General features: G+C 44.3%; 1 protein-coding gene across 1 annotated transcript in view; it reads right to left on the reverse strand.

Moving 5' to 3' along the window:
* Positions 1-13,005, reverse strand: part of LOC137424738 (nuclear pore complex protein Nup98-Nup96) — an 88,911-nt gene that overhangs the window by 4,348 nt on the left and 71,558 nt on the right. Inside the window, exons 13-17 of the mRNA XM_068112496.2 lie at positions 10,775-10,944; positions 7,799-7,912; positions 1,086-2,119; positions 715-825; positions 301-439 (exon numbers count right to left, since the gene is read on the reverse strand). Coding sequence (XP_067968597.2) covers positions 301-439; positions 715-825; positions 1,086-2,119; positions 7,799-7,912; positions 10,775-10,944 — 1,568 coding nt within the window. The remainder of the gene's footprint in view (positions 1-300; positions 440-714; positions 826-1,085; positions 2,120-7,798; positions 7,913-10,774; positions 10,945-13,005) is intronic.

The raw sequence follows: 13,005 nt of genomic DNA on the forward strand, positions 1-13,005 counted from the left end.
TTCAACTGAGTGCAGAATTGACAAACTTCAGGGAATTCTGACCATCTTCAGGACATTTTTATTTAGTAGGACGATTCTTCATAGATTCCTTATTATTGTACTAAATTATCCAATCTAAATAAATGGACAAGCTAGACCTTAACCACAACTTTCCCCTCATCCCCCTCAAAAAAAAAAAAAAAAAAAGGTTCCTGCCAAAGCTGCAGGCACTAAAACATTCCACTGTGTAATGTAACAAGAGGAGAAAAGGAAAAAGAAAAACCACATGACTATACTCTTCTTGCAATAGTAGGTGCATACCTGTTCAGGCCCATGCCACATGGTGGTTTGGTAGTTTCATCAGGGTAAACCACCACACCACGACGACGAATACGAACAATGGTGTCTAAGTTCAGACCGGTCACGTCAACTGGTCCTGGAAAGTATATCGATCCACAGCCTGTCATGGGATCACATGACAAAACCAGGTCATCTTTGGGTATGAAAACATTTCCCAACTTGGTGTGAGGTGTTGTACGTGGTAAAAAATACACTTGGTCAAAATAACTAACGTATAATCATCCAACAAATTTATGGTACATTAATCGCTACATGCAGCAGCATTATAACTGCAAATGCACCAAAAACTTTAACCTCCCAGACTCACCCCCTCAACCCCCCCTCCCACCCACTCCACCCCAACCTCTACCATCCACCCCCTGCCCTTTTCCATACCTGTTCGTCCAATTGTGAAATTTTCCACGATGCAATGGCCATCTGCAGTCAGCAGTGAAAGCTCCTCAAGTGAAGGAATGGTGTAGTACCTTTCTCGGGTCAATACAATACCTGAACTCAACACAAATGTATGACATAGCAATGTAAGGTTACCTGACTCATTGGCTCAATAATCACTGGAACAATCTTTTTGAAATATTAGCTCCAAACTCCTGGATCCAAATGGCAAGACCAAAACATAAATGTAAAGGGTAAACAAATAAAGATGCACAGAGATAGAACCATCAAGCCGATTTTAATGCATGCACCTGTTTATCCACTGCCACCATTCCTAATAGAACACTTATGAACCAGCTTTCCATAAAACCAACCTGCAGGACATGAGGCAGCTCCATCTGTAGGGTTTTGGTTTGTTGTGCAAGACCTTTCACTCTGAGATTTTGAGGTATGCAGAGGCAATGAGAATTGATTTGGAGGGATTGAGAAGGTCAGAAGGTCGTTTGAACAGATCGGAGAGTGGGTCGGAGAGATTGGTTCATAACAGTAGCTTGGAGAGGTCAGGGCGTAGTCCGGAGAGGTCGGGGCGTAGACTGGAGAGGTCGGGGCGTTGTCCGGAAAGGTCATGGCGTTGTCCGGAGAGGTCGGGGCGTTGTCCGGAGAGGTCGGGGCGTTGTCCGGAGAGGTCGGGGCGTTGTCCGGAGAGGTCGGGGCGTTGTCCGGAGACGTCGGGGCGTTGTCCGGAGAGGTCGGGGCGTTGTCTGGAGAGGTCGGGGCGTAGACCGGGGAGGTCGGGGAGTAGACCGGGGAGGTCGGGGCGTAGACCGGGGAGGTCGTGGCGTAGACCGGAGAGGTCGTGGCGTAGACCGGAGAAGTCGTGGCGTTGTCTGGAGAGGTCGTGGCGTTGTCTGGAGAGGTCGTGGCGTTGTCTGGAGAGGTCGGGGCGTAGTCCGGAGAGGTCGGGGCGTAGTCCGAAGAGGTCGGGGCGTTGTTCGGAGAGGTCGGGGCGTTGTTCGGAGAGCTCGGGGCGTTGTTCGGAGAGGTCGGGGTGTTGTCCGGAGAGGTCGGGGCATTGTCCGGAGAGGTCGGGGCATTGTCCAGAGAGGTCAGGCCGTTGTCTGGAGAGGTCAGAGCGTAGCTCGGAAATGTCGGGGCGTAATTTGGAGAGGATGGTGCAGAGTTGGGAGAGAGCAGGGCAGGGTTTGGGATGGAGCTTATCCACTGGCACGATGCTGCTGTAACAATATTATCTGACTGTCCTCCAGAATTGGAAATGCTCTCAGCATTTTCCTTTTCATCTCCCGATTTTATGTCAGCAGTCCTTGCTGTTTCGAGGCTGCCCGGATGAACCACGAGACCATCATCATCAAGAGGCAATGAACGACTTTCTTGCACCTCACTGGCTGACCTGCAGTTGAAAAGAAAGTGCATGAAAATGGTAAATGAACATCTTTTTTGCAAAAATCAGCATTAGAGAAAATTACTTGTTGGCTTTGTTGTTAAACTGCTAATTGTTGAGTTTCTGAAAGGTAAAAACGGGATTATATACATGTATGCAGTCGGACCCCGCTGTTCGTGGGGGATACGTTCCTGGAAAATGCCACAAATTGCGAAACCACGAATGGCGGGGCAATGTTTCAATGGAAAAAGGGGGGATTGGTTCCCGAATCGCGAAAATCCGTGAATATCGAGAAACAAACCGCGATTGGTGAGGCAAATCCCAGGAATGTCAGCGATAATCCACGAATATCGATGAAAATCTGCTAATGCATGCCATGCCATTGTTTCACTGGGGAAAAGTGAGAGCTAATTGCACTAATAGATACTGTGGAGTGTTTTCATTCTGTACAGTAACTCATGGAGATAACGTGTTATGCAGCTGGTGGAATATCACGAGAAGCTGTTCACAGTGTGAATGATGGGATATCCCGCAAAAGCCATGAAAACGCAAAGCACACAGCAGTGAATGTAGAAGCAGGTCATACTCGTGGCTCATAGATGGTTTTTTTGCAGATGTCCAGCTGCTTTATGCATGGCTGATGAAAGATGGGTTTTATAAATGTGTCAAGCTAGCGGCTCATGAAAAATCCTTTTTTTTTGCGCCCAAAAAACGCAAATTTGCGGGGCATGGCCGCGAATAGAAAAAAAAACCCCAGCAAATTTGCAGCAGACTCCACGAATAGAGAAACAGGTCGCATTTGATCAACCACGAATAGTGGGGTCCGACTGTATAATATATATATTGTTACGTTTGTGGGGGGTAGGGATACCTTCGTCCAGGTAGATTGCATCGGAAGTGTGCTCCGACTGCCGTGAAGAAGAAGAAACCTCGATGTATCACAAGTTGGAAATTTGTGTCGACCGGATATCGGGTAAGCTTTATCTTCATCCCCATCCCCATCAGAGGGGCGGGGCTTGTTAATTAGCAAGGGATTATGGGTAATTAATTCCCTGTATGTAATTGCCTCTGTAATCTTTTCCTATGTTACTTATGACACCGCACTACACCCATCTATTAAGAAATCGGCCTATTGGATTGGTGAAGCAGGCATGGATGACGTCAGAGACGCGCGTGCAAAACAATTGGTTAGATTTTGGTGAATATCCAGTTGAGAATTTATGAAGTGATTCTCCACCATCAAGTACGTGATACAGCTAAAACGATGTTTATTTATATATATATATATATATATATATATATATGTATATATGTATATATATATATATATATATATATATATGTATGTATATGTATGTATATATATGTGTGTGTGTGTGTATGTGTATGTATATATATATATATATATATATATATATATATATATATATAAAGTTCAAAACACACTTGGTCACAAGTGTGCCGCACTGACCGGGTCCTCAGTCGAGGTCCTCAGCATCTTCCCGTTTCGGCCCTTCAACCTCGATACGGTCAGCTAAGGTGGGCCAGCAGGGGCACATACACATCCACATGCAACTACACCTGGATGCGTACATACCCCCACCCCCAGCCAGTGCGAATGCAAACTACAACAACAACAACAACACACCTCTGCATCCAGAATCCACAGCACCAAACAAACATGGTGGAACACTCAAACACCCACCTTTATACCCTTCACCACCCACCAACAAAACACACCAGATCATTCATACACACACATACACACCCATACACACACACACACACACACAACACCAACCAACCAACCAACCACCTACCCTTACAACATACACCACTCAACATACAAAAACACACACTCATGCAAAAATTAATTCATGCAAAAACACACACCCTCACCCACTCACTCATATACACAAAATAAGAAATAATAATGGTAACAAAAAAAACAAACCCACACACAACCAACCTACACCGTTCGACGTGCCTCCATGAACTTCTTCCATATCCAAAATGACCCTTTCAAGGCAACCTGGGCCACCTCGTCACACATCCTCCTTCTTTCTGTCCCACACACTATATATATATATATACAGAATATATAAAGTCACTTGAACCCTGGTGTTGGGCCAGCGGCTAGGGTAGGGATTTTGAGGTCAAAAGGTCAACCATCATAGGCCAAAGGTCAACAACTTTATCCAATCTCTAAAATCTATTTTCATCCGATTGACTTGAAATTTGAATCCTGGTGTTGGCTTAGCGTTTAGGGTGCCGGCTTGGGATCCGAGGATCCGGGGTTCGAATCCCGGTCGATCGCTGAATTAACACCAGGGGTGTTGACTCAGCCTGATCATCCTTCCGAGGTCGGCTAATTGAGTACCAGTTCACTGGTAATTCCCTGTTTGTCGTAAAAGGCGACAAAAAGGGTTGGTGGCAGGAAGGGCATCCGGCCGTAAAACATTGCTTCAAAAAGGGGACCGAAAAAACAACAACAACCACGGTCCCCGAAAAAGGCCAATCCCCGCTTTGCGGGGAAAAATGGCCTCTGAAGGTGGTTTTTATATATACAGTCACTTCCACAGATGGAGGAAATGTTGAGTTGGATCTTGGAGATGGCGTGAAGCTGGAAGGTGTGAAAACATTTTGTTACCTTGGAGACATGCTGAATGGAGAAGGTGGATCAGACTCGGCAACGGTTGCTTGAGTGAGATGTGCATGGAAGAAGTTTCGGGAACTGAGTGGCGTGCTGACGAGGAGGGGAGTGTCATTGAAGCTGAAGGGAAAGGTGTATGCTGCATGTGTGAGAAGTGTTATGATTTATGGGAGTGAGACATGGGTAATGAATGTCGAGCAGCAACGAAGGCTGGAAAGGATGGAAATGCGAATGGTTCGGTGGATGTGTGGAGTATCGTTGAGAGAGAGGAAGACAAATGATGAATTGCGAAAGATGATGGGAATAGAGCCTGTGATGGATGCTGTGAAGAGAAACAGGTTGAGATGGTTTGGTCATGTGTTCAGGAAGGATGAAAGTGACTGGTTGAAAAGAGTGATGGAAATGAATGTAGAAGGAAGTAGAGGATGGGGAAGACCGAGAAAGACTTGGCGAAAGATGGTCGAAGAAAAATGCGGGCAAGGGGGTTAACAAGGGGAGATGCAGAAAATAGGGCAAAATGGAGAACATTGTCATGGGGACCGCAAGGCTAACCCCCACTCTTGCAGGGAAAGTGGCCTTAAAATGCCTGTTGTTGTTGATGTATATATACAGTCGCTCTATATATATATACAGTCACGTGAAAAAGTAAGTACACCCCATGTAAAGTTTTGACTTTTTCAACATATTTCAACATACAGCTATTTGATCTTCATTTCAACAATATTGATAGATAAAGGTGATATAATATAACAAATATCATGAAACATTTACATTTTGTCGTCCATTGTATAATTTAAATAAACAAATGCAAATTTCGCATGTGAAAAAAGTAAGTACACCCTTTGGCTCTAATAGGTGGTATTGCCCCCTTTGGCAGAAACAACCTCAAGTAGGCATTTCTTATAACTGTCTACCAGTCTCTGACATCGACTGGGAGAAATTTTTGCCCACTCCTCCATGCAGAATTGTTTCAGCTGTGTGATGTTTGAGGGGTTTCTTGCATGCACAGCTCGTTTCAAATCCCCCCCCCCACAACATCTCGATGGGATTTAGATCCGGGCTTTGACTTGGCCATTCCAGAACCCTCCATTTCTTTCTTTTCAGCCATTCCTTGGTGGATTTACTGGTATGTTTAGGGTCAGTGTCAGGTTGCAAGTTCCACCTTCGGTTGAGCTTCAACTTTCCGACAGATGGCCTCACATTATCCTCAAGCACCCTCTGGTACAATGAAGAATTCATAGTGGATTCTATGATGGTGAGCTGCCCAGGCCCTGATGCAGCAAAGCTGCCCCAAACCATAATATTTCCACCACCATGCTTTACAGTTGGTATCAGGTTCTTGTGGTCAAATGCTGTCTTTAGTTTTCGCCAAACATGTCTTCTGGTACTGTGGCCAAATAGCTCTACCTTTGACTCATCTGTCCAGAGCACATTGTTCCAGAAGTGCTGGTCTTTGCCTAGGTATTCATTGGCAAACTTTAGTCATGCCCTGATGTTCTTTCTGGACAGCAAAGGTTTCCTCCTGGCACACCTCCCATGTAGATCAAGTTTGTGCAGCCTCTTTCTAATGGTAGACTCGTGCACTTTGACATCAACAGTGGCAAGAGCTACCTGTAGGTCCCATGATGACATTCTGTGGTTCTTAGAGACTTCTTTCAGCATCTTGCGGTCTGCTCTCGGGCTGAACTTGCTGGGGCGGCCTGGCCTGAACAAGTTGGCAGTTGTTTGGAATCTTCTCCACTTGTACATGATCTTCCGGACAGTCGAATGATTGATTTCAAATTGTTTGGAGATCTTTTTAAATCCCTTCCCAGACTCGTAGGCATCTATAACCTTCTTTCTGAAGGCCTCAGAGAGCTCTTTTGATCTTGGCATGGTGACGCCGCACACTTCAACAACAAAGAGCAAACCAAACTAAATGTCTGAGGTTTAAATAAGACAGGTTCCTCCAAGATCCTTTCTAATGATGTTCTAATCATTTGCACCTGAGCTGGTGCACCTGATTCTAAATTTAGGTATTTTACGTAGTGATAAATGTAGGGGTGTACGTACTTACTTTTTCCACATGCGAAATTTGCATTTATATTTATTTAAATTATACAATGGACCACAAATGTAAATGTTTCATGATATTTGTTATATTATATCACCTTTCTCTATCAATATTGTTGAACTGAAGATCAAATGGCTGTATGTTGAAATATGTTGAAAAAGTCAAAACTTTACATGGGGTGTACTTACTTTTTTCACATTGTGGGGCCTGGTCAGTTATTAATGTTTCTTGAATGAGTAGTGCTGCTGCAAAACCCAATATGTTTATTTATTCTGGGGGGTGAAGAGTGGGGGGGGTTGGGAGGGGGAGGGAGTGATTTTGGTAACATTCTTCTGAGTGCTCTGTTGGTTCTGTGTTTGTATGTCTATGTGTATGTGTATTTAAATGAAACCTCTGGTGGCAATTGTGGCTTCCATTTCAACTCCAATATCGTATTTCCTAGGTACATTTAAAAATCTTTGACAAGTGTGCAAAGGGCACTAAATAGGGTGGATGCGTGACATGTCCCTCCTATTGGTCAGGACAATTGCAGCAAGTGCTGGTGTGGCACATGGGTTCATGGGTCACCATTCTAGTTAAGAGTTGCTCATGATATGTATATACAATATTGCATGTCCACCACATTCCCTCACTGCTGAGGAGCTGATGACACGCGCAGTTGAAGCTTCCGATTGGCAGCTGCGAACGAGGTATTTGTATTCGGTTTTTCTTAGCTTGGCCTCACTGCAGCCTTGCTGCTTGAGGACAAGTTGCTACTTGAGGATATGCAAATTTGTCTATACATTTGGACTGGTTTGACTTGATATTTGAGGTATCATGTTGACGCAAGGACAAAAACAGATCCAAGTGTCCCGCAAAGTGAAGTGCCAATCAGGTCCACAATGACAAGCATATGTTTGTCCTGAAAAGCACTTACATATATATTTGAGTTAAACTTAGTGTTACTGCCTTACCTTGTGTAGTTTAAAATAATGCCTCTTACCTGTACTCTGCGCTTGCTGATGTCTGCCCCCTGGAAGTAGAATCAGTATGGGAAGCGACATTGGCAATACCAGTAAGCGCCAGTTTCAGGTTGAGTTTCTTGGCACTGCCTTTGCTATGACCAGGATGACAGGGAGGATCAGAAGTGAGAGAGCATACGTATCTAAACCAAGATAGTATTGTCATGAGCCAAGTGTGCGACATGGTCTTTGGTGGTCCAATTTACTATCTCAGGGATAGATGTGCCACAACCTTGATAGTCCAAAATGACTCACTCACTGTGGCCCATTTGTAAAAATGACCAAGCAGATTAGCCCTTGAAAACATCCAATTTACCATGCTCGATGATCTTCCTTGTACCACAGAGGTGTCCAGAACAAAAAGCGGAGTCAGTCAAGTTACAAAAATAAACTAATAAACTGTATACATGGTATGATCACAGCAATTGTGCTCAGTTAAGTATATCAATCAAACGCCGGTTCTTAAGCTTGAGCTACTTGCATACCAATTACTTCAAAATCACACTAGTTGTGTCATACTTCAAAATCACTCTACTTCTGTTAACTCGGCTCTGCATGTATTAGAAATCTTCAATGTGTACATATCATAAATCTAATAACTCAAACCATGCTGAGTTTTATAAATAGGGTTCACATACATACACAACAGAAAATTACTTATGGAATTTCAGAGCTCTGTTGTTTTCCCAAGCGAAAAAACTCCACAATATGCAGGTTGCAAATATGGACTGAACGCTGAAGTAGGCAGAGAGGGCGGGGGGGGGAGACGGACATACCTTGTTCAATCATCGGATTGTTTCCAGCCCAGATTTCCACAAAGAGGACCATCCATTAGTCATGAAAAAGTCTCCTTATCTAGTGCCTCTCTGATTTATTTAATCAAAATAAAGTTGGAACCTCACTTAGCAACAATAATTTAAAGGTTGAATGGAACACTATCCCCAGGTAATCAGGAAGCACAATGTCATCATTAAAAAATGCTGTACTCTGGTTTAATCTCGAATAATAAAAGAGAATGTGTGTGTGTGTGTGTGTGTGTGTGTGTGTGTGTGTGTGTGTGTGTGTGTGTGTGTGTGTGTGTGTGTATGCGTGTGTGTCTGTCAGTCAGTGTGTCTCCTCCATAACTCCAAAACCATGAAACCTAGTGGCCCAAAACGTTGCATGCATACTATGGGAACTCCAAGGGAGTGCATGAATGAAGACTGGGTGTTTGGGTAAATGTAAATACCTATTTTGAAGATAATTAATGGCCTTCTTAAATTAAAACCAAAAACAGGCTTTATCCTTTGTCAGCCCACGTTCACCTCACAGGGGTCTTCATCCGTCATTTCGTTTTGGCCTAAAACAAAAATGCCTTGCCTTGGAACCATGATAACCTCTCACGGACTAATTGAAGTATATAATCCAAATCTATCTTCAAATTTGAGGATCAGAGCTGGTGGGTTAAATAAGTGTATCAATCTGGAGTGAAATCTGAAAATTTAAAGAAACTAGCAGAGTACCCACCCTAAGGGCGACCTTGTTTTAAGCATACATCATGTTCTTCTGATGCATACCTTTATTTGGATGGTGTATAGGCAACTGACAGCTCCCTCAATCCTTCCCCCCTAAAAAAAACCCCAAAAAAACCCAAGTTACATACATGAAGCAAAAACATGCCTGCTGCTAATAATTCAAAACACCTCACTACACTGGAAAATGTAGGGATAGGAATACTGTACTGTAACGTGTGGGAATTATAATACCCTCTCCCACCTGGAGGTGGCACTACACAATACACATTCACAGAGAATTTCCATCCCCCAATTGCGAAAGTATTTTAAAAATTGCTACTGTTCTGTTTTTCTACCGTTTTTCCCCAAAGTGCAACTTCATCGAGTGCAATTAAAATCATTAAGCAGGCGAAGGCTCCCGTGGCATGAGCAGTTGGCGTGGCGACCACGGCTCGGTTCTCTGTGGGGACATCCTTGGAGTTAGGAAGGCAAAATAAATTAGAGGATTAGAATGAGTAAAGCAATGGGACAAGTGAACTGTGAGTTCAAGAGAGAATTTAAAAAATGTTTTCAGTGGCTACAAAGCAATGAATCCCCACACCACGGCAGGATAGTCGATAGGCACGCAAATTTGCTCTAAGCTATCTAGCCTGGGTTTGAATTGTTTCACCTTTTTGTGCGATCTGCTTTCATTTAGGATGTTATTTCATTCGGAGCTTGGAGTGATGTTATCTTCTATATTAAAAGTGAATGAGATGTTGTTTGTTTGTTTGTGATGCTAATCCTATGAGTTCCCAAGGTTAATCGCAACAAAACTTTATAGGATTACCGGTACATGTTTTACCACAATACACTTTACTCAAGGTTTTAAACAGCATTTTCTCACAATTCATAACTTATAAACACACAAGTCACTACCTGTTGTAGGAAAGGGGTAGAAGTCTGGAAGGAGGAGGGTGTTTGAAAGAAGGCAGGGTAAGAGGTGGGAGGAGGAAGGAGAAGGGGTTGGGTGGGAGAAGGGAAGAAGTATGGGTGGGGAAGGAAGAGGTGAGAAGAGGGTGCAGTGTGGGAGAGGGGAGGGAGGAGGGAGGGAGGAGAGGTGGGGGAGGGGAAGGAGTGGATGGGGAGGGAGGAGGTGGGAGGAGGGAAGGGAAAGTGTGGGGTAAGAATCTGGAGGAAACATACTAGGGGTTTTAAGCAGTCAATAACTCACAATTCACAAGTTATAAACACATGAACCACCACCTATCGCATGGAAGGGCTGGGAGTCTGGAGGGAGGGAAGGAAAGGGAAGGTAAAAAGGAATTTAATTATAAATGACAGGGAGGGGGGGTGGGGTGGGAGAAGACAAGGGAAGGTGTGGGAGTCTGGAGGGAGGAGTGGGGTGGATGGAGGTGGGAGCTTTGAAGGGTGCCTTTGCTTGTAAACAATAAGTAAATTTTAAAAGCAGAGAGTGCTTCTGACCGTGGCACAAAAGTGGTCCCAGTTTGATTTAGTAGATCATCCAAGCCATTCCACAGTTGTGCATTTTCTTGGGCAGTCAGTGGCTTGGGACGGAGGCGGGTGATTGGCCGAGGAGAAAGCTTGTGTTTTCCACGTACCAGAATGACCCGCTGCGAAGATGAATTATCAGTCTGCAATGTGAAATGAAGGAGAAAGATGTGCACTTTGGATTACAACCTCTCCTTACTACTGTTGTAAAACAGAAATATTGTGAAATACAGACAGGAAGCAGAATTAGGCTGGCTTTATTATCTCCCTCCCACTACCCCCAAACACACACCACACAACACACAACACACAACACACACATGCATGTATTGGTGTGTGGATATTTGATATCCGATATGGTTTCCCTGTGCAGTAAACAGCCTGTACAAGTACAGTACTTGGTAAATATTTAAAATGGCTTTTGATATATTGGTGGTGAGATCATGTGATCATACTTTTTAGGTGGATACAAAATGGGGTTTCAGATGACAATTTTATGTACCCAATTCTGCCACTGTGGCAATTGTGCTTGTTGACCTTACTGGTTTCTTTAACTGCATGTCTAACTCTCAGCTACAAGCCAAGCGATTCCTGGTCTTGCACCCAAGTTTGTCAACCCCTGAAAAAGAGACATCTTCACAGTGATTCACAATATTCATTCCTAATATTGCGGTAACATTTTCTTGAAAAGGTTTACCCTCAACTACAAACGCAGCTTGACTTTTGAGTGTCTTACCAAACACAACATCATCCTCCAAGCAACCAACATAGGGAATATCTAAACCATTAGCAGCTAACAGATGCAAAAACCTTACCTCCCTTGGTACAAGTCCTCAAGGCCTAACATTCAAATAAAAAAATGTCTCACTGATGGTCGCTACTTGGGACCTTGTGTCCATCAAGTACTCTGTCAGCACACCGCCGATCTCCACCATGATGAGGGGACACGTTCCATTTTTTGGCTCTTCACAGTCGGGTTCATCCCCAAAATTCTGTGGCTTCATCCCAAGTGGACAGTCCCTCCAGATGTGCCCCAGATTTCAACATCTCCAACACAGTATCCTCCCTTGCTCATCTCTGGCTGGTCTCTGTCAGAAAGCCGGCCTACACCCATTCCCCTATTTCAGCATATTAATTATTTCACTCTGATGCTGCACAAGTACCTTCAGTATGTCCAAGTTATCATTAGCCTCTTTCTCAGTTTTCTGCACCAGGCTATCAATTTGAGTGGAAAATGGTGCCCGACGTGTACCCGATTTAGCACCACATTCTTCTTATTCTTCAGGCCACCTTATGGCCACCCACATCAGTTATTCCGGGAATTTTGCGAAATCTCATTTTTGCTTCCCTTCGGGCAGACGCATCCCTCAGTCCCTCAACAATTTGTTCTTTCAGAGCCAATTCTGTGCCTGAAACTCGTCGTTAATCTCGCTGCACGTCTCGTCGTAACCATAGGCACAGATTTTATCATTGAATTGCTGGGTCCTCATAAAAGTCTTTCAGCAGGCCTCTCACGGTTACTGTATCTCCATACACCCTCTGGAGCGCCTCACATACTTCCGAAATGTCCGCTTGGTCACTTTCCAGCATTAACTTTACTGTTTGCTTGGTCTGGCCCATAAGGTAGTCAAGCACGACATCTGCTTCATCCCGGACAGGAACATGCAACGTTCTGAAGGCACTCTCCACACCATCCACCCATTCCTCCACCTTGGGTTGCTCAGGTTTGCCTGGATATCTTGTGAAGCTTGTGGGGAGAAACAGCTTGTGGTTTACTTATCCAGGCCTCGTGCTTTCTCAACTGGTCTGCCTGCTGTCACCATCCAGGCTAACTTCTGCAGCTTGGCTTCCAGGCTCTGGGTGTTACTGGCCTCCATGACGATTTTCTTCCTGCTCTTTTATTGCCTTTTTTAATCCTGGCCATGACCCGCTTGTAATGGAAATTAAATTCCTTCCTCCCGTGTTCTTTTCTGGGAAAGGAAATATACCCCGGCAATATTTATTGTATAAACAGAAAAAGGGCAGTAACACACGCACGGCTCTGTTACAATCCACCCACGACTACCACCGTATCGTCACATTCGTCCCAGCGGCCCGTCCCATCTGAGACAGACCACCGGTTACCGTGATGTCAGAGTTGGTTCATGGGACCTGACATGCAGCTTATTATATGGGATAAAGAAACAATTTAATTATAACTGCCT

The sequence above is a fragment of the Myxine glutinosa genome, chromosome 4 (genome assembly GCF_964187855.1).
Source record: "Myxine glutinosa chromosome 4, kmMyxGlut1.1, whole genome shotgun sequence".
NCBI classification, from domain to species: Eukaryota; Metazoa; Chordata; class Myxini; order Myxiniformes; family Myxinidae; genus Myxine; species Myxine glutinosa.